Source organism: Lissotriton vulgaris, chromosome 11, assembly GCF_964263255.1.
Source record: "Lissotriton vulgaris chromosome 11, aLisVul1.2, whole genome shotgun sequence".
Taxonomy (NCBI): Eukaryota; Metazoa; Chordata; class Amphibia; order Caudata; family Salamandridae; genus Lissotriton; species Lissotriton vulgaris.
The window spans coordinates 297,222,750-297,243,745 of record NC_141699.1 but is presented as its reverse complement, the minus strand read 5'-3'; the positions used below and the strand labels follow the sequence as shown (position 1 = coordinate 297,243,745).

At 42.6% G+C, this 20,996-nt stretch overlaps 1 protein-coding gene across 1 annotated transcript in view; it reads left to right on the top strand.

Annotated features, from left to right (window-relative positions):
• Nucleotides 1-20,996, top strand: part of MED13L (mediator complex subunit 13L) — a 1,083,173-nt gene that overhangs the window by 755,287 nt on the left and 306,890 nt on the right. Inside the window, exons 6-7 of the mRNA XM_086943260.1 lie at nucleotides 2,867-3,061; nucleotides 13,851-14,042. Coding sequence (XP_086799386.1) covers nucleotides 2,867-3,061; nucleotides 13,851-14,042 — 387 coding nt within the window. The remainder of the gene's footprint in view (nucleotides 1-2,866; nucleotides 3,062-13,850; nucleotides 14,043-20,996) is intronic.

The following is a 20,996-nucleotide window of genomic DNA, read 5'->3' as shown; positions in this document are numbered from 1 at the left end:
TATGTTTTTACAGACCCATTTATAAACTCGATTTTACCGAGAAGAATATGGAGGTTCTTACTGTTTCGTACAACAACTGTGAAAGATGATTTTATCATAATTGACGATATAGATATTAAAGTCGAGAGGTCTTTTTCACAAATGACTGTGCGTTTAAAGGCTTTAATTCTGATGAGACGTACTCTATTTTGCAGAGTGCAGAGTGCCTCTGTGTGTGTGGGTGGCTTTACGTGTGTGGCTCTGTGTGGGTGTAAAATGCAATAGGTCATGCATTTGCGAGCGATTAAGCTATTGGCATTGTAAATGACAAGTCCATTTATTTATGATTTTTTTAAAAAAACACCCCAAAAAAAGTCATGAGCAATGCCAATAGCTCTACCTTTAATATTGCCGAGACCATTATATTGTAAATGCTTGTTTACACTGTCACCCTGCCTCGGAGACACACATTTCTCAGTCAGTCCCTTCAACGCTCAGTTGGAAGTTGCCATAACCCATTTTTTAACTTTAGACACGCAAATATCCGGTTGTATATTATTAGATATGTTGAGTAGCCCATCGAGTCTGTTTGTGTTTTTCCTTTTTGCTTTTCATGTTAAAAATGCAAACTCGAGCAGCGGAAAACCCAGAAAAAACGTGAGCAGGCGGACTACTAGCTTGTAAAAAGCTTTCTGAACTTCCTAGTCAACTGCTATTAAACGCGTAAAGTGTATACATGTTGTATGTGGTCGTTTTTAGGGTGTGCAGGCAAAAATGGGGGTAAAATTGGGGTCTGCAGTGCTACACGGTGAGCTCTCCTAGATATCAAGTGTGTATGTTACTGTTTTAAACACATTTTTGGTCTGGCAATAATTGTCAGTATGGAACTAATTAAGTTCTATCAAGCCCTGTGTGTGGTGAGGAGGCCCCCTCAGTGTTATACATGCTTTTACAAAGGTTTAGGGACCTTGTTGCTTCACTGCTGATTGGGCTCTGAGACGACCATCCTGCCTAGTTGCCTGTTGTGAATGGGTATAAACAATAAACGTCCGATTATGGTGCCGGTTGGACCTATCCCCCCTCAAGAACACAAAGAACCTACTGACATTTTCTACCTGAAATAGACCATCTAATTGGGAAAGACCACCCTGTGTCCTTCCTGATTTTATTTTCACCCAGTCACTAATCTCAAACTTATACTCCTTTCTCTCCATGCTCACATTTGTCCCCTTGCCTCCTACACCATTTCAACCTTTCAGCCATGCAGGGACCAATTTAGTACCAGGTAAGCATCACACATCTATTGAAATGGGGGTCGCAGTGTGTGGGGGGGCTCGCAGTGTGTAGGGCTTGCAGTGTGTGGGGGGGGGGGTCGCAGTGTGTGGGGGGCTCTGTGTGGGTGTGTGTGCACGGCTCTGTGTGGGTGTGTGTGGGGTGGCTTTGTGTGGCTGTGTGTGTGGGGGGCTCTGTGTGGGTGTGTGTGTGGGGGGCTCTGTGTGGGGGGGCTCTCTGTGTGTGTGTGGGGGGGCTCTCTGTGTGTGTGGGGGGGCTCTCTGGGTGTTTGTGGGTGTCATTTGCGAGAGATAAAGCTAGTTGCATTGTAAATGACAATGCCATTTATTTATGTTTAAAAAAAAAAAAAAATAATAATGTCAAGAGCAATGCCAATAGCTCTAACTTTAACAAAGGCAAAACCATTGCATTGTAAATGCTTGTTATTTTTATATATTGGTGTTTCTAGAAAGGTCTGTCCTTTAGGTTTAGATTTAAACGCATGTCCCCAAATGTCCTCACCCCACGTCGGGGTTCCCATGTATTAAGTTGCTTCATTGGGCTCTCGGTTTTACGTTTTCATTTAGGTAATACTGACCGGAATTGTTGACAGGTGAGGTATGAGGTCATTGTCCATCCACCGGGGATAGTGGTTCAGCTCAGCAGGCAGGCCTGGCCCGGTCAGAACCTGGCTCCGGGGGGGGGGGGGGGGGGGGGGGGGTGTTGACGTTACCTGGCCAGGTCACCTTCGTGTAGACTGAATGACACTTGTTTTTGTCGGAATGACAATGCAAAGCGGCTTTTCAAAAATTGCCAGATTCTGCCATCACATGCAAAATGTGTAGTGTTTCGCTTTAGTATTAGACGTGATGGGAGTTAATTATGGAGGTTGAACGGAGAATGTGAGGTACTTCTTTATTGTATACAAATCCGGCACGTAAGGCTCTTCTATAGTGGTCCAGTGCACAGGATGCGAGTGCACTGAAACTTCTTGTCATATTCCGTTTGAAGTGAAATCGTGCTTCATGGATTTGGCCGATTTGAGAAATGTTAACTTATAAACCGTGTGCTAAAGTATTTTTAAAACAAGAAAGCTTGTTTGCAAACATTTTGTCTGGACCTAAACGAATATAATAATGGCACAGCTGCGTGTTTCAGGCACCCCCACTGTGTTGAAGTTATGCAAAAGGTTTCCTGATTCCTCTCAGGACTGTATATGTACAAATGCAGTAAAACATTATAACTGGCTGGTGCGCGAGTTTGTATTTGGTTTTGACCCATGGCTCCCACCGGCCGTGAAAGGTTAGACCGCGAGTGTGTTTGTTTTTATCCTTTCCCTTTCGGACCCCTGGTCATGTGCTTTTCTGTGTGTTTATTTGACATTAGTAGTTTCATCCCCGTCCCATCATCTGTGCACGGCCCTTGTTTCTTGAGATGTAGTGACTGGTGAAAACTCGCCATTTAACGGCGTATTGGTATAATGGTCTTCACGAATATGACGACGTCATTCATATTTAACACAATTTTCTTATTGTGGCCCCGGATGCTCTTTTGCTGTCAGTTTCCTTGTGATTGCCTTTTTTCACTGAGACATCGTTGCTCCTCTCCTCCCCAGTGATCGTCGGCCCTTATGGCTTGAATGGCACCCTAACAGGCCACGCCTACAAGATGTCAGATCCGGCCACCAGGAAACTCATAGAAGAGTGGCAGTATTTCTACCCCATCGTGCTGAAAAAGAAACAAGGAGTCAAGAAGGAAGAGGAACTCTCTTATGACGATGACTTCCCAGTGGCTGTTGAGGTTATTGTGGGTAAGTTATTGTTTTAGATTTAAAAGAGTTTTGTTTAAATTAAAGTCAAAAATAGAAAAGAATAAAATGTGATTACAAACTTACCTAGAATTAAAGTCTAAAGCAAAAACACATTGCTGAAAACATGCTAATGACAGGAAGGTCATATCATAGAAGCTGACGTTTTATCAGTCACTGGACAATAGGGTTTAATTAATTTATATAGAAAAAGCCTTCAAAATATCAAAGCTTTTTTCTGACAAGAAGCTGAGGGTGTAATTTTTGATCTTGATAGCTTGTAGAAAATAAGCACGAGGGATGTCCTCATTGGGTCCGAGTCCACAAAATCATTACATTTCTAGTTATTCCTATCGGAGTGTTGTCCCATCCCGTCCCGTTAAGAGCTTTATTTTGCCCGACCATATATTCGTGCCTAGTTTTACATTTTAAAGCATCCCGGTTAGAAATTATTACAGGATATATCAAATTTAGCTGACTGCACTGTTAAGCATGCCAGAAACCCCTAACAAAGTGTCACCCAACTGACCCGGTAACCTAGCTCGAGCACAGTAGAGTGCTGAACAGGAGTAGCAACCCTGGGAAGATGACAGTCTAATATGCCTAACAAAAACCAACCACCATCAGAAAGTACTCTAAGCAAATACTCCAGAACAGAAAGTGGAATGGCATTTAAGGGTAGAGACCTAGATGTGACAGGATTTTGCAGATTTCGGGGTGGGTTCGGCGAGGGTGGGGGGAGGAGAGGGGGGTAGGACAAAGTCGCGGCAGTCACAGAGGAGAGAAAAGGTAAGAAAAGAGGGGAAAAGGAAGCATGCAGGAACCGTTTGAGGAGTGTTCAAGCAGTGTTACAAATCGCAATGATCTGCTATCAGCACCAAGCTCTTATCCTGAAAGTGCCACAATGGTGGGCGTTTTAACATCCAAAAATAGTTGTGCTTCGTCAGTCCAAACAAAAACATAGAATTTGGCTTCTCTCATCACTTGTACCCTCGCCAAGTAATAGAGGGAAGGCAAGATAGCATGTGTCCACTGTTCTCAGCGCATGCACTTGAGCCATTCTTAACCTGTGAAGCGCTCTGTAAAAAGGAAGAGCTAGTCTGGCCCCGTTAGAGGTAGGACCCGGACCTCTGATGCTTCAGGCACCATCCTTCTTACAGTGCTCATCTGAGTGGTGGTCCCTCCCCGCACTGAGAACACAGTAGCTTTTAGTCCTCCAATCTCTGGGGTTAGCCCGATGCCACACCATTGTTTCTTTGCCAGCCAGAAACCCTCTCAGGGTAAAAGAGCAACACCAAGCACTAAAACTGGATCAGTATCGTCACCACATAGATACGTGGCCGGTCCATCTGCTGCAAGGATTCCTTATTTCTGGACACAACTAATTGATTTCAAATTTCCACACTACCATTCGGTATATTATGGGGATAAAACATTTAGTTTTAAGATAATGTATAATTTGCAGCAAATTAACTTGTGCCATTCCAATTCAGGGGAAATGTAGGGGACTCAAAATCTCAAAATAAAGGAGTTCGACTCGCCCCAAGAGCGGGGGTTATAAACTTCCTCAAGTTGCAAACTTGAATCTCTCCAGGTCCCCTTTTGCTGCTTTCCCTTGTGCACAGTTTTGCGTTCACTGATTAGCTCCTGCAGAAAGGCTGAACATCTGCATTGCAGACTAATAGATGTAGCTTCCTCCCCAGCCTGGGTACCGGCCAATGACTACACCAATACAGAGCTTAGTATTACATGTCTTTATTCGTCTGTGTGTGTAACTGTGAACTCCACATTCTACACCAGCCTTCATTGCATTCTGCTCTAACATTTACGTCGCAGTTCGACGAAGTCTATCAGGAGCCAAAAGAGGTAATCATTTCTAATTCACAAGACTTGTTTCTAGTCCATAACTTTGTGTTTGAGTGTTATTGTAACTTTTTTTTGTAAGTACAAGGCCGCTACACACAGTCACAGGCAATGGAAGTGAAACCCAGCGAACGTGTTTCATTCTGTGACCTGTTCTACATGTCATTGTTGATAAGGTTACATGTCATATCCATGGTTGTCTTCCTTTTATCGAAGAAACAGGTTTACAGACCTACATTGTGTCCCCTGCCGGCACAATCATTTAATCAGCAGATTTTAAATCCTCTGGTGCCAAATCTTCTAGGAAGACTAATCGAACTGGGAATGAGGCCCTTCCACAAAAGTGTCTGTTGTGAGTTGGACCAGCTTCTCACGTGGCTTTCTCTCCTTCTCAGAGTAAGTCAAGAAACAAAGCAGTGTTATATTACCTGAATCCCAAGTCTTCTCCTATCAGTATGCGGGTAGTGCAAATGGCAACACCAAGCCTCTGTCACTGTCATCATTGTGAACATTTCGAAGAATATGAAGAAGGGTATGGTAGAAGAGCATTGGTATTGTCGAGAATGTATATGGCACAGTATCCCAGAAAGATGGCAAGGCATTGAGCCTGCTTGTTACAGAGGTGACATTACTCCCAATATTCAAGCCAGTGGAGTTCTACTTCTAACCGTTTTACAATCTTTCTGGTCATCTGTTACAACCCATGCTCGGCTCAGGTCCCACCACATGCTCTGGTGTTTCTCCTTGGTCATTCTACAGCATACTTGAGGAAGTTAGCTGCCTGGCTGTTCAACCTCACAGACTATAGACTAGTCCAGATGAGTTTTAGTGGTATACATCTCAGTAATTATGCAATAAATTGTCCAAACATTTCATTATCCGTATCCAGGGCTCATCTGCTCGTATATTTAAACCTTTCGCTACCAACATGCTAAGTCCAGCTTGGTCGAAAGAGGTTAATTTATGATAATCAATGGTTAACCCCTTCAAAACCATGGATATACAGGCGTGTAAATTAACTCAAAAACCAGGCAGATAAATGGAAAGAAATCACCTCCTAAACCAGATTTGGACTCAGCGCACAACCAGACCTTGAGATGATACAACTGAATTAAAACAATAAATTATTAAAACCTGTCCTCAGCAGAATGTTGGCCAAATCTCTACCATAATGCGAGCCATCAACATTTCGAACAGTCTGACTTTACTGCCAGCATCCAAAGTCTTTTGTACATATGACAGTAAGAACTGTGATGAAATTACTGCAAATGTACTATGCATCCGCTTAGAACCATATGCTTGTTTACACACAAGACCAGTACAAGAATTTAATTAAGGCAATGTTAAGTTTTCAGGGGACTGGAAGGAGATTTTAGTTGTCTCCAACAAAATGGACAATTCTCTGAAATGGTAAACATTAAGATATGATTTCAGCATGGCCAGTTGCACAACCAGCCCTTTCAGCCACAAACACTGGATGTCTGGCAGAGTTTGGGGAGTGCGTTATCGAAGTGAGAGAGCACTGGAAATAAGTGGACACTGTCAAACACATTAACTTCATAATGTCTAAAAATGTTCTCTTGGTACTGGAAGCTTTCGGACGTCAAATACATGGAAGGGTTGCAAAAATACTGACACACAATACTACTGCAGTGCTTTTCTTGAAGAAACAAGGATAAACTAAGTGTCTATTGCTTCTTGAATTTAACTCAGAAGTCACATTAAACACTTTTCTGTCAAAACCACCAGTCATCAACCTGGACATGACCTCGTATATCATGTTTATCTTATTAGCACCGAAGTTTGCTAATGGCAGCTACATCTGGAAATTGCACAAACAATAACTGTGCACACGTCAGGTAAACAATTTGGTATACATGTACTGTTGGACAAACGAAAATGAAGCTGTTGATTTAATGAAAGCTTTATGTAATTCTCTTTAGGGAGTATACAGACGCCAGCCGACACGTGTTTCATCCAGCAGGACGAAGCCTGTGATTCATCAGGGCTGAGAGTGGCGTGATGGAGTAAATACACTGGTAGGGTAGATTAATCGTATTGAATAGGGTAGTCCGCGTGCTAGGTGTAACAGGATGAATGGATGCAAACACAGTCGGGTACGACTGTAGTCAGTGATCGTATGGAACAGGGTAGCAGTGTCGCTCCTTGAGGGTATGACTACCTAGTCGCTCCGACTAGGTAGTCATACCCTCAAGGAGCGACACTGCTACCCTGTTCCATACGATCACAGACTACAGTCGTACCCGACTGTGTTTGCATCCATTCATCCTGTTACACCAAGCACGCGGACTACCCTATTCAATACGATTAATCTACCCTACCAGTGTATTTACTCCATCACGCCACTCTCAGCCCTGATGAATCACAGGCTTCGTCCTGCTTGATGAAACACGTGTCGGCTGGCGTCTGTATACTCCCTAAAGAGAATTACATAAAGCTTTCATCAAATCAACAGCTTAATTTTCGTTTGTCCAACAGTACATGTATACCAAATTGTTTACCTGACGTGTGCACAGTTATTGTTTGTACGTTCTATAATGTTCTGGCACCCCATGCTTGAATATTAGTTAGAGGTTATAGGGTTCTCCTCTATACTGTTTGCACCGTCTTATCCTATTATCATCCATCATCATACTCTACCCGCACTGTTTGAGCGCCTTTCACCTGTACATACCAAACCCACAGCAGATCACACACATCTGGAAATTGTGCAGGCTGTTTTCCAACAGTGGGAAAAACCATGACTCAATATATGCGCCACCACAGAGAATGCCCTCTGTCCGCATTTGTGTGTGCTGCTTTTCCCAAAAACTCTCTGAGATTGATTGTCAAGAGAGGGGCATAGTATCTTGCATGCTTTCCGCCACATCCTCTCCTGCCATTAGTTCTCAAGGAGACCAGAACAGGCCCAAATCATCCTAGTAGCTCTGGTTTGGGCCAGGAGAGTGTGGTATCCAGAACCTCTGCACATGGGCATCTGTCCCACTATTAGGGTGCTTTGGGCCAAAAATGACTCTTGCCACCAACGTGTGCTGCTGGAGGAACTTCTGTCGCATCAGCTGGACAGGATCCCGGGCCTGTCCAATTTACCCTTCCATGCGTGGAGATTGAGCAGCGACAGCGATTTACCTTCGATCTCCCTTCCAAAGTAGTGAATGGCATTCAAGCTCTTACAAGTCCATCTACAAAAACAGTTTATGCCAGACGCTGGAATGAGTTTGGGGCCTGGTATAATTCCCACCATGCTCACCTATTACAGTCAATGTTGTAGGATGTTTTGCTTTCAGTGATATTTGTAGCCCAGCTGTGACTTGCTGAGAACACCGTAAAGTATAATTTGTGAGCCCTTAAATTTGTTTGTGTTTACCGGATCAACTGTTCACTCCGGTTTCTCATGGAAATACCCTAGGTGTCATTGTTGACAATTCCCTTTCCATGGAGCGCCAGGTTAGTAAGACCATCTCTACCTGTTTTGGCATTATTAGGGTCCTTCGAAAAATTGTTCATTTTCTCTCCTTTGAAGCACATATTCAGGCTGTGGTAGCATTGGTAACGTCCAGATTGGACTATTGTAATGCCCCATATTTGGGCATTAACAAGGGTCTTGTGCAACGTTTGCATCTGGTGCAGAAGGCTGCGGCTAGACTGATGATGAATCTTCCAAAATTTCACCAAGACACTGCTGCAATCAGGTCACTGCACTGGTTGCCTCTTGATCAAAGGATCCTTTCCAAGTCCCTCTGCCTGACTCATAAGGCCTACTATGGCCTAGGTCTGGAGGGTATTAAGTCAATGTTTCAGCGATATGTCCCACTGTACGAGGATATGCAAAGGATCCTTAAATAACTATGCCACAGTGTCAACCACAGAAATTTAACGTTATGATGATCTGAAATCAAGGGGAATTTTTTTATTATTTACATGTGTGGCAAATGGGCTATTCAAGTTGACCTTTTTAGGTCTCGCCTAGACGTAAGCAAAGCGAAGCTTTGCTGTCTAGGGAGACAACTAATGTCGCCGCTTTCCGGGGAATGTGGACTGCAGACTGTGACGAGCTTGTCCTCCTGGAGATTGCAGCTCGTGAGCGCGCACGTCGCGTCGCCCTGCCTGATATTCGCATTCACACAAAGGCTCCCGCACGCATGCGCACATACACACACTGCATACACACACACACGCACCCCCCTTTAACAGACACACGCGCAGACAGACGCACGCACGCACAGACACACTACAACAGACACACGCGCACACCCCACCCCCACGCACCCCTCCTCCTCCGCAACACACTCACCTGTTCTGGCGGACCGGGACTCGATCAGGAGCCTACCACAGACACACGCGCATACCCCACCCCCACTCACCCCTCCTCATCCGCAACACTCACCTGTTCTGGCGGACCGGGACTCGATCAGGAGCCCTCGGGGCTCCTCGGACAGTGGCTTCTCTCTCGCGCCGCGATGGGGGCCGGACTTCCGGTTGGGGCCGCGCTGCGATTGGCCAGCTGCCCAACCGCTTCCGGGTCGCCGCAGGCAGCGCGGCGGCCCGGCGGGAACTTGAAGAAACTCCCTGGGCTGCGGTGGTGAATAGAAATTCAGCTGCGTGCATATGCTCAATCAGTGGAAAACTTCAAAGCAGAATGAAAGAAAATCATTGGCACGTGGAGCCGTAAGTTAATTATTGACATAAGGACCTTGCATCTCATAGACATGTCGAACCGCAGCAAACTCATTGTGAAGCCGAGAGGGCTACGCAACGTACAGCGGAAGAATAGAAACGTAATGATTCGAGGCGCGCTTAATTAAAAAGAAACTCGATCGTATTGTTCAACAGTAACAGAAAGCAAAAAGTACGAGACAAGAGGTTTTTCGGTAATGTATAGTGCATTACTAAGTTCTGCGTCATTGTGCAACAAATGATGCGCGGCACAGTAGGGTAACTCACTGGCATTTGGCCGAATATATGGACTTTATTTATACGGGGAACAACAAAACAAACATAGCGCACTAACAAGAGCCGAAATTCAGTAATACGTGGCACATGGTGAAACTGTGACGTGGTACAATTAGAGGGAACCATCCAGGTGTGGACATGACACAAGAATTGATCTGTGGCAGGATAGAAAAGACTCAGGGATGCGGTAGACAGGAAGAGGAACTCTTTCATATGTGGCAGGCACAGCGCAAAAAAAGATGCGGTGTATATGAGGCAGAATACGTGCTACTCCTTTATACAGAGGGCACTTGAAGAAGCCTCATCAATTTGTCACGAGTGAAAGTTTCATTACTCCGGAATTATCGGAGTAATTCTGGTAATTTCTTGTTACTCTTTTGACGTGAAATTACTGAAAATTGTGCGATTACGCCTGCTTGCGTAATTCTGATTAAAAATCCCACCAAAAAACATTGCGAGCAGCAGCTGTTACTTGCTGCTTATATTAGTGTACTGTTACATTAAGTGCTATTTTCTTATCGCAAAATTCAATGTTTCAAGCTTTATTACAAATGTCACAAAAAGATGTTAATATTTCACTTCTGTTCTTGGATTTTCGTCACAATAAAATACACTAAACATAATGTTCACAAAAGTTATTTACAAAAGTTTAAGCTATTGCCATTATAAATTAGAATCACTTTTAAGTATTAATTATTCAAAAGAAATAAAAGCCATTTTTATTTGTAATATCAACACATGTAAGTCACGTAAATACAAAACATGTTGCATTACCAAAGCTATAAGTGTCACATTTGTGAAAGTTATAACTATTGGCATTGTAAATGACCGCTATTAATGATGTTATTTAAAAAAAAACACATAAATAAAAAATTTGTCATTTACCATACCAATAGCTCCAACTTTCCTAAGGCGAGACCTATTGCATTGCAAATGCTTGTTGGGGTCTACTGATTGCTTAATAGTAGGATTTAAATACAGCAATTGAGATCACACGTTCCAAAATACTCTTACTTTGACGTTTTCACGCGTCTGATAGCCCACTGCGAAATGCTTTTTCAGATCACTGTTTTCTTTGCCAGTTGGTGCAATTTTAAGGCTAAAAAATAGTCTAAAAATGCACCCTTCATTTCCCTGATTTAATGTCTGAGCATGTCTTGCCAACTCTCACGTTCTTCCGGCAGAAAACAGTGACATGATTAGTGGTGTTTTAAGTGGTTATGCCACAGCTCCAGATTATTTCAAGTTTGCTAATGCCAAGCCTTTTATTTGGCCATAATATGGACTCTCCATACAGGCTCAAAGGCGTTCCTGGGAGTTTTCTTACCATGATCAGTACTGTTCTCTGTGCTAGTTTATTACCGTACTGCGCCAACCAGTTCAGCCTCTGTAAACTTTAAGATAGTTAAGTAGCTTCAATTCCTGTGGTTCCTTTTGCGATTGTTAAGGACCAACGACAGGCAACATGCTTTCCACACCTTTTAAAGTGGCAACGGTATGAAACATTTCTTAAGGTGACGGTGCATTTGTCATGCCAGTGCCCACATGCTAAAAACAGCCCCATTGAATGGATTTATCCATGTTCCCTTTTTGCCTGGTAGCATGGCTTTCAGTCCATCTGCACCTTCATACTTCAAACTACTGCTTACCTTCTATCTTAGAGGTGATAGCAAAACATGATCTAATAGCATCTCAGTCACTGCATTGGTGCTTGGACTGCCCACTGTTGTCCAGGAAGTGATTGTTCTTCTTCAAACACTTGAGCAGTGAAGAGTATGTGTAATGTCCCAGAGCTCTTAATTTGAAGAAGGGAAATGACATTGCATAGGTAAAACATTTGCATGCTTAATTATAACAAGCATGCAGATGCATTACCCTTGCAACATTACTTCGCTAGAGTGTGGTTTCCATGTATCTGCATGGTATATGTGCCAGAGTTTAATATTTTTCATTAGATTTTGGACTTTTTGCTGCAGATATTTGTAGCTGATCTTGGCTTGAACTGGTTATCTGGCATTTGGCTCTGGTAACTTCGATAGTTTTCTCCAGACCTGCTGCTTTTCTTTGCCATAGTCTTTGTCAATATCCTAGCCTCTTTGTTGTAAGCTATTCAGTTCCTCCTCAGATCTCCACCTTACCCCACATCATCTGCCACTGAACAATAATACACCTCTCTCTGTCTTAGCTGATAATTCTGGATGCGCAGTCTCCTTGGGACATAGGATCCAACCTTCCTATTAATAGTCGTAGAAGTTGTTTATGTCCTCTATTTTTGCCTGTTTATCTGTGTACACTGCTTGCGATTTGCAATTGTGAAAGTGTGCAGAGGCCCTGCATAGAGTGTCTGAGCATGGGAATGCCAGTTTGAACCCTCAACTCAGTTGTCTGCCCTATATGAATTTAATGATATATTGCAGACAACCCAGATACAAAATGCGGTACTCCTAGATCTGTTAGCCACTTTTCCATCCTGGCTTCCTAACCTCCCTGATGATCAGCTGGGTCACCCAATGTATTATAACCTCTTGCCGTGCAGCTGGCTACTTTTCTTGTTCTTTCTGTAGAACATTTTCGCTTTTTACCTGAACGATTTTTTGAGGTCCCTAAAACATTTGTCTTCTATGCTCATTTTGATTTTGGATAACATTGCAAGTCACAAGGTAACGCCCTGTTCACAACTACTATACCTTTACATCAAAATGGTTCGCTTTTACAGCATACTCTGGCGAATAACTTCACACGAGTTTGAATAATTGTATGTGTCTTAAGCACAGAGCCTAGCACTTTTTGGCCACAGGCCTTCAACTTTGTGCATCCACTGCAGATTGTCTTGTGCCTCCGGTAACGCAGTTAGTCGCTCCATATTCTCAGTCATTGCTGTACTAAATAAGCACCTTAGCAAGAACCATTTATGTGCCGACCATGGACAACAGCTTTTTTAACTGGTCTCCCAGTAGGATGAGTGCCCACCACTCCGTTCATGAACAGACATCATTCCTCTCTCCCTTCATTGAAAACTTCATGGTGTACTTGAACAAATGAGGATGAAATTGCTGCCCAAGACCAGAAGCAATCTTACACTTATTCCTGGGCCAGGATTTGACTCCTAAACGAGCTCAACAGAAAGCCTTATTGAACTTGTCAACACTTTGTTCCCAGTTACTTAGAATCCTTTTAGGAATGGTTCAAAGTAATTTATTACTTGTGATCCTGCCATTCAAAATCCCTCTAACTGGTGCCAGAATAAACAATACACTCTTGTGAAAGGTTTCCTTTATTCAGCATTTCCCTCTTCACTTACTACCCACAAATAGCTTCTGTTAGTGGCAAAATAGACAGCACTATGGATATTATGCTTTCAGGAAAGCGATTACAACTCACCTTTGAAATCCTATTGTGTGAAAATATTGCAGTAAATCACCCCTAAACGTAGAGTTCCTGTGATTGCTATTAGGAGTATATCGGTTGCTGACATTGTTTAGAAACCCCTCGCCAAAACGTTTTATAGTTTGTTTCTTACATGTAAAGTGCATTGCCACAAATACGTAGGTGAAAATATAAACTATTTTAAGAAAACAGAAGGAAAAATCTGTGTTTATCTTTAATTGTTTACATGAAGAATATAGGTTTATAAGGTGTGGTTTTATGACGACTTATGTTCATTTATTTTTTGTGCCAGGACTCATTTAAATTTGGAATTTCTTTGAAGCAGACACTTTACACTTTTACCTTGTTTTAAGAGAACCCCGTTTTATTGATGCTGTAAACGTGAAACTTTCTCTCCAACCCTCTTGGTACTCTGTCATTAGAGCCATGAAACCAAATTCGTTTGCATGTTGACACTAAACCATGGCAAAAATACATTTCAGAGGCCCAAACCTCTTATAATGCTGTTGAAACTAATGTGTGTTACAAATATGTGTTTGTAAGATCTAAGCCTTTTCTCTCTTCACAGGTGGAGTGCGGATGGTTTATCCCTCCGCTTTCGTCCTTGTTGCACAGAATGACCTCTCTGCATATTCCAGCACTACCAGCACAGGGGCTTGCCAAAACGGCACAGGATCGCAAGGGTTTGGGAGCATGAAGGACCCCACCTGCTGCGGGATGCCTCTCACACCTCCGAATTCACCAGAACAGACTATCACTGGTATGTTAATGTATCCATGCCTATTGAGTTGGCGATGCGCTGCAAGAACAGTCCTTTATCATCAGCCTTTGAATTCTCTGTATTCTCTTTAAAAAAAAAAAAATATTGATTTTTCATCCCTTTTTCACCAAGGCATAACAAATAATACAGTATATGGTTATGACACTGTTCATACTACTTGAAACCAAACTTCATAGCAGCAAAATAAACATAAAAGAGAAGAAAGCATCGCCCTTAAAGCTTCACTCATTGCTGCCATACCGAAAGACATAGTAGGAAAAGGCAGGGTACATCTCCGACAATAAAGAAAAAAACATACTATTGTAAACATTTCCTAACTACCCAAACTTAACCCCCTTAGCACCCTTTAAGCCCTCCCCTCCCCAGCCCATAGCCCTCCCAACAACATAAAGGTTTTCAAAATAAGACCCAATCAACACACCAATTAGGATGTCCAATCCGCTACCACATTTTAGCACCCAACATTTTTTTTCTTCGGCCCTTTAGTTTTATACATATATGACTCAAAATTATGCATAGCTAAAAATCTAGATCTCCAATTCATGAAAGTGGAAGGGTCAGAACGAATCCACTCATTGGTGATACATGCCCGTACCACCGCCATTATAATAAATAAGAGGGCTGTTGAGGGTTCCGATCTTACATTGGCCATCCTGTCAGAGCCTACACCAATAATCACTAAATCTCCCGTAATTATCATAGGGGTTCCAAATATAGCATTTAAAAATCTCTCCATTTCTTGAAAGAACTCCCCCAATCTGGGACATGAAAAACACATATGGGATAAATCAGCTGCAAATAGTCCACAACGATTACATTTATCCCCTGTTGTCTCACCCCATCGAGCCACCTTACTAGGAGAATAATATAAATCATAAAGGGCCATATAGTGCTGACTACGTAATCTTCCTGTCATTAAAACACTATTAGCTAGTTCCAACGGTTTAATTATATTCATTTCCTCCACACCCAATTTGTTTTCCCACTCTGTTTTACGTTCCTCAAAGTTATCCGGAAGGATTTCGACTAGCTGTTGATAGTATTGCCCTATTGGTGTTTTCTTCGTCATTTTTTCATTTAACAAGATTTTCACAAATTGTTATGTTGTGTCTGGACCCAGTTTAGCAAGTAAGCTTCGAATTTGCAGATATTTAAAGAAGTCTTGCTTATCTAATCCATACTTCTCCTGTAGATCTGCAAATCCTAACAAATCACCTTGATCAAACAGGTCCCCTACACAGCATATTCCTTTAAGCCCCTTCTAAATGCTACCAAATCCCCAAAAATTATTGGCAACATCCCAGAAACCGAGAAAGGAGTATAAGCGTTCAAATTTAAAATCCAATACTTTAGTTTAATTTGATTCCAGACCCTAAAGGCTGCCTTAAGTATCTTAAACTTTGTTTTTTTCTTTTAATAATAGCTGGGTTCAATGATCTTTAATAAGCAGCCATTACCATCTTTTCCCAGCCTGAATTCATAGATTGATGGTCTGTGACATATAGGGATGCAGGCTTTAGTCCCCACAACTATTGGCCCCATAACTTGCATCATAGCTGCCCAATAGTACATTATAAAAATGCGGAATGCCCCCCCCCCCCCACCATATGCCTGGGAAAGACCTTTTTCTGATATGCCCTTCTTGATCTTCGATATCCCCACAAGAATCTAGAACATATCCTCTCTAATTTTGAAAAACAAAGCAAGGGAAACTCCAAAGGGATTGTTATAAACATATACAAAATTTTTGGGAGAATCAGCATTTTTAAAACATTACATCTGCCATGGAGGGATAGATGAAGATGATTTAATCGTTCCAAGGTGGTGTTTGCCTTCTCTATTACTGGAAGGATATTCAATTCAGGAATCTTCTCCACCATGGTTGTTATTTTTACTCCCAAATATGTAGCCTCAGGAATTATGGTCACATCAGCCGGAGGATCTTTACCTGAATATAATGCTCTATACTCCACATTACAAAGGCTGATTGATTTTATACCTACATGCTGGTTTAACTTATTCAAAAAGAAATCAATATACAAAGCAATAAAAAGAGGGGAGCACAGGCACCCCTGCCTTGTGTCCCTACTAATATTAAAAAATCAGAATCTAGACCGGATATGCGTATGGTAGCCAACAGCCCTATGTATAGGGTCTTAACTGCTTGTATGAACTGTAAACAAAAACCTTCCAACGCAATACCTCCCACATATATTGCTAAGAGACCCTGTCGAACGCCTTCTCGGCGTCCAACAGGATCACCCCTAGCGCAGAAACTGTTGCCTGAGCCCAGTGTAGAAGAGCTATCACCCGTCTTACATGATCAGCAGTGTCTCTCCCTGGGATAAACCCATGCTGAACATCAGATACAAGAGGAGTCATAACTGCCCCCAGACGCAAAGCAATAATCTTGGAAAAAATCCTATCATCCGAGTTGATCAATGAGATCGGTCTATACGAAGATGGACAAAGCTCAGGCTTACCCTTTAAAAAAAACAAAAACGATAGTGGTTTTTCTCCATGAGTCTGGTGCTAAACCACGTTGGGCAGCAAGAAATAATGTCATAAGTTCTGGTCTTAGAACCTAGCGAAATGTTCTATAAAATTCAAGCGGGATAGCATCCGGGCTGACTGCTTTCCCCATAGCTAACGATAATATTGCTCCCTGTACTTCTTCCCAAGTTACATCTTGTGCTAGTACCTAGTTTTGATCTTGTGAAACTTTGTTAGTCTCAATATCAGAATTGAACTCAATCAATTTCCCTTCCACATCAACTATTACATCCTCTGTGTATAAGTTGGTATAGAATTTACGAAAACATTCAACACTTCAGCCGGAGATTCCGGAATATTATTAAGATGATCCTGTATCCTATACATTTTATTAGATACTTCTTTTTACTGCAGTCTCCTAGCTAAAATCCTCCTGGAATCTTCCCCTGCTTCATATATCTGAGCCCTATACATAGCCAACTTTGTTGCGACCTTTGTTGCAAAATGCCAGTAAATTTTCATTTTCAGGACTGCAATGGCCTTTAACGTGTTATCCATATTTTGTTGATGGATTACCTCTCCCATAAGCTCAATTTCTAATAGTCTTAACTACTTCATCCCATCCTTAATTTCAGCCAGTACTTTCCGCTGTTTAGATATCGGGTAGCTTAATGTCTCTCCCCCTCCCCCCGCAGCGCAGCCTTAAATGTATCCCAAACAATAGGATCTGGGGCGGTTCCCCGATTGATTTAAAAAAAAAATTGGTAATCCATTCACACATGTGTCTACAATACTGCAGATCTAATAAAAGTTTACGTTCAAAGGTCCACACCTTTGGTTGATACCGAGCACTCACATCAAATTCTAATACCACCGGATTATGATCTGAGATTATCCTCGGTATTAGCTCTATTTTAGCATTAGTTACCTTTTAAGAAGGTATAAAAATGTAATCTAGACGCACATGCTTCCTATGGGGAGCTGAATAAAAAGTATTTCCTGGAACCTTTCTTTTATGAGCAAACCATGCATCAGCTAGGCCAAACTCTCGAACTAGTCCTTGTATAGCTTTAAAAACTTTAACCTTTTTTTCCATATATGGATAATCACTCTGAATATGTAAATTACCCTCCAGATGAAGTTTAAAGTCGCCTCAGACGATTAGGGGGGCTGGCCATACCCCCAATTCAATACTTAAGTAGTGTAACACCTCCGGGTCATCCATATTAGACCCATAAGTAGAGCATAGTTCTAATGGAGAACCACTGACAATTAGTTCCGCATTTATCCAATGCCCCAAAACATCCTCTTTTACACGTTTACAATCCCCCAGACCATATCCTAAAAATTGCTAACCCTCGTGTAGTTGACCCTTGTGTAGTACACTAACATTTCCATGCCCAACTCGTTCAGCCACTTACGATTGTTCCATGCGATGTGTTTCTTGTACACGTAAGAAATCAAATCGCAGCATCTGCAAAATTTGAGCCATCACTCCCCTTTTCTTTTTGTCATTTAGGCCACATATATTCCATGAACAAATAGATAATTTACCCATATTCTTTAATAAGATAAAACAATTAGGACAATCAAATCTTGTCTGCCCTGCCCGTCATCTAAACTACGCTTCAAAATCCTTAGAGATAGCATTATCTGTCAAAAAAACATATAAGTACCATAACCATTATACCAAAAAAAACACTGCATCCTGTGCTTGCCTTTCCCCACCACCCCACACCTCCCTCACTGCCCACCCTACCCACCCAGCAGCAATCCCCCCCCCTCTATGAGGCATAAGGACGAAATCCTCTGTGATGGATAGTCGATTGAATCTGCCCTCCCCGAAAGCCCCCCGGACCGCTCCCCTCCCCCCATAGATAAGGAGAAGGATTAGACCGAAAAACCATAGCCCAGATAATCCCCACCAACCCCAACTCTTTAAGTGAAGATCTAATTCCCCCTGTATGCTAATAAGATGTTTTTTATCGCCATACCTCCACATTGTATTCAAAACATCTTTTGCTAATATTTCCGAAACAAAGAATTTAGTTTTTTCCTTGTATATTATTTTTAACTTAGCAGGATTAAGTAGGAAAGCCTGCGCCCCCTTAGCCTTAAAAGATGAGATCAACTGGCGTAACTGCCATCTCTCTTTTGAACAGTGGCCTGACAAAAATCTGGACAAACAAAAAACTTGCACCCCTTCCCACTTCTCTTCCTGTCAGGCCTCTTGCTTCTTGCAACAAAAAATTGTTCAGACATATAAGTATCGCCCTAGGTTTTTCATTAAGCCTCACCGCTCTGCTTCTTTGTATAAAAGGAAACCTATGCGCCCTCTGAAGTTCTAATTCCCAATTCCACTGCTTGAGTTCGGGAAAATCTTCGGAAAAAAGCTCAATGACATACTGCCTAGCATCTTTCCCCTCCCGCCCCTCTGGAATACCCAAAATACGTAAGTTATTCCTTCTGGAATGGTTTTCCAAGTCAATTAGTTTCCAGTTTGTATCATCTCTTAAGTCTTGCAAAGATGCTATCGTAGCCTTCTGCTGTACTATTTGATCTTCCATAGCTGAAATCCTTTCCTCTGCTTCACCAATCCTTGCTGATATTTCTGCACATGTCTTCACAACTCGGCGCACCGTATTTTGCAGTTTAGGGACCGCACACTCAGTCCGCAGGCCTTCCGCCTTGGTCTCTTACCTATGCGCCATTATTACATGGTATATTGTGTTGAGGGTAATTTCGCTTTCCCCTCCTGCCACAATTTTGGGCATTGTTCCAGAGTGGTTAACCAACACACTATTTTTCTCTACTTGAGGTGAGAATGAGTAATCCCATACTAAGGATCCTGCGGGGGCAGACTTCTCCCCTGCCGCAGAGCTAGAAGGGTCTCAAATTTTTCATACTGTCCCCTGATTTATAGACACGTCAGAGCACAGCTCCTCGTCATCCCGTTGGAAACTATTCGCTTCACTTTTATTATCAGCCCAGTCCCCCCGCCCTCGCTTTCGTTCTCAGAGGAGTTGGAAGGATCGGACATTGAATAAAATTTCCCCCCTGAATCCCCTGAGTCAATATCTTTAATTATATCCCCCTCCTGATGCTCGTTACCAGGCTGTTGGTTATCTAAATTTTGACCACTCTCCAAAATCACTTTGTCCGCTTTATCCACTTTATCCTCCAGCAAGGAATCGCAATCTTTAGATACTTCCAGTGTCGTCAGCCCCTCAGCCAGCTCCCCCACCTCTTCTCTGTAATTAGGTGGTGAATTACCAGTCACCGCTACATTTGTTGACTTTGTTGCGGTTAGCTACCATTGTCTCAGCCCTGGACGAAATACTTGCTTCAGTATCCACCGAAGCCCTCCCTTTGCCGGCTTGTTTAATGAAAATAGCCGGTACCGTGCGCTATTTCTGCACAGCGCCCTTTTACACTGCGCAGGGTGAAGAAGAAAAGACGCCACCTCTTTTCCCCGCTCCGGATCCCACATCAGCGTCCTCACTCCTACCAACCCGCTGATTTCCATTCTCTGTAGGGGAGGGAGATGCAGCGTTTGCCGGTATAGCAGGCACAGCCTCCAATGCCGCTGCAGGGGCCCCCGGGTCTTTGTACCTTTGCTTCCCGTCTTCGGAGCCATTACGCTCACGGGCGGCTTTCCTGTTGATACTTCTGCTCCCTGACGCCAGAGCCGTCACTGAGCCGAGTACCACAAGAGGCTAAGGGTGGGACGCCACAATCCGCTCATATTTGCTCTCACTGAAGAACCCAGAAAATGCCGCCACAACACCACCCCATTAGAGTGATAATTTCAGCAGGTAAAAACTGGGGGGGGGGGAGGGGGCTTGGGATTCACAGGAAGGTTATTATCAGAGGAGCGTTAAGCAAGCCACTCACACAGCCGCCGCCATCTTGCCTCATCGAATTCTTTGTATTCTCAAATAGGATGTGGCAGTGCCTAAAATGGTTAAGCATATTTTCTGTCCTATACACAAGAACTGGCTAATTTGTCTTTATGGGATATCCTTGCTTACACTATAGACCAATGAGGACAGTTGACGGTCCAATGAATGTATAAAAGCGAAGCAGACATTGAATTTTTAATCAACGTTATATTTATGCTATGTAAACTAAAAACGGTTTGTAGTGGGATCTCTGGAAACTTTAAAAGATACTAATAATCTTCATAAACTAAAGAGGTAGCTTTGCTCTTTACAAAAGAGAAGAAATGAGCAGTTGAGGACCTATAAAATATTCAAGACAAGTACTGCAAGCCTTACAAACCTATGAATGATGGACAACAAAGGCTTACTAAACCTGTCATATTTGCAGTCGAGGACCAATAAACATGATCATCACAGAAGCGCTTTATGAGACGATGGAAGAAAGGAAGTGTATTTCTGAACATTGTAGCAAAACATTTGTGGAGTCTCTAAATGTGTA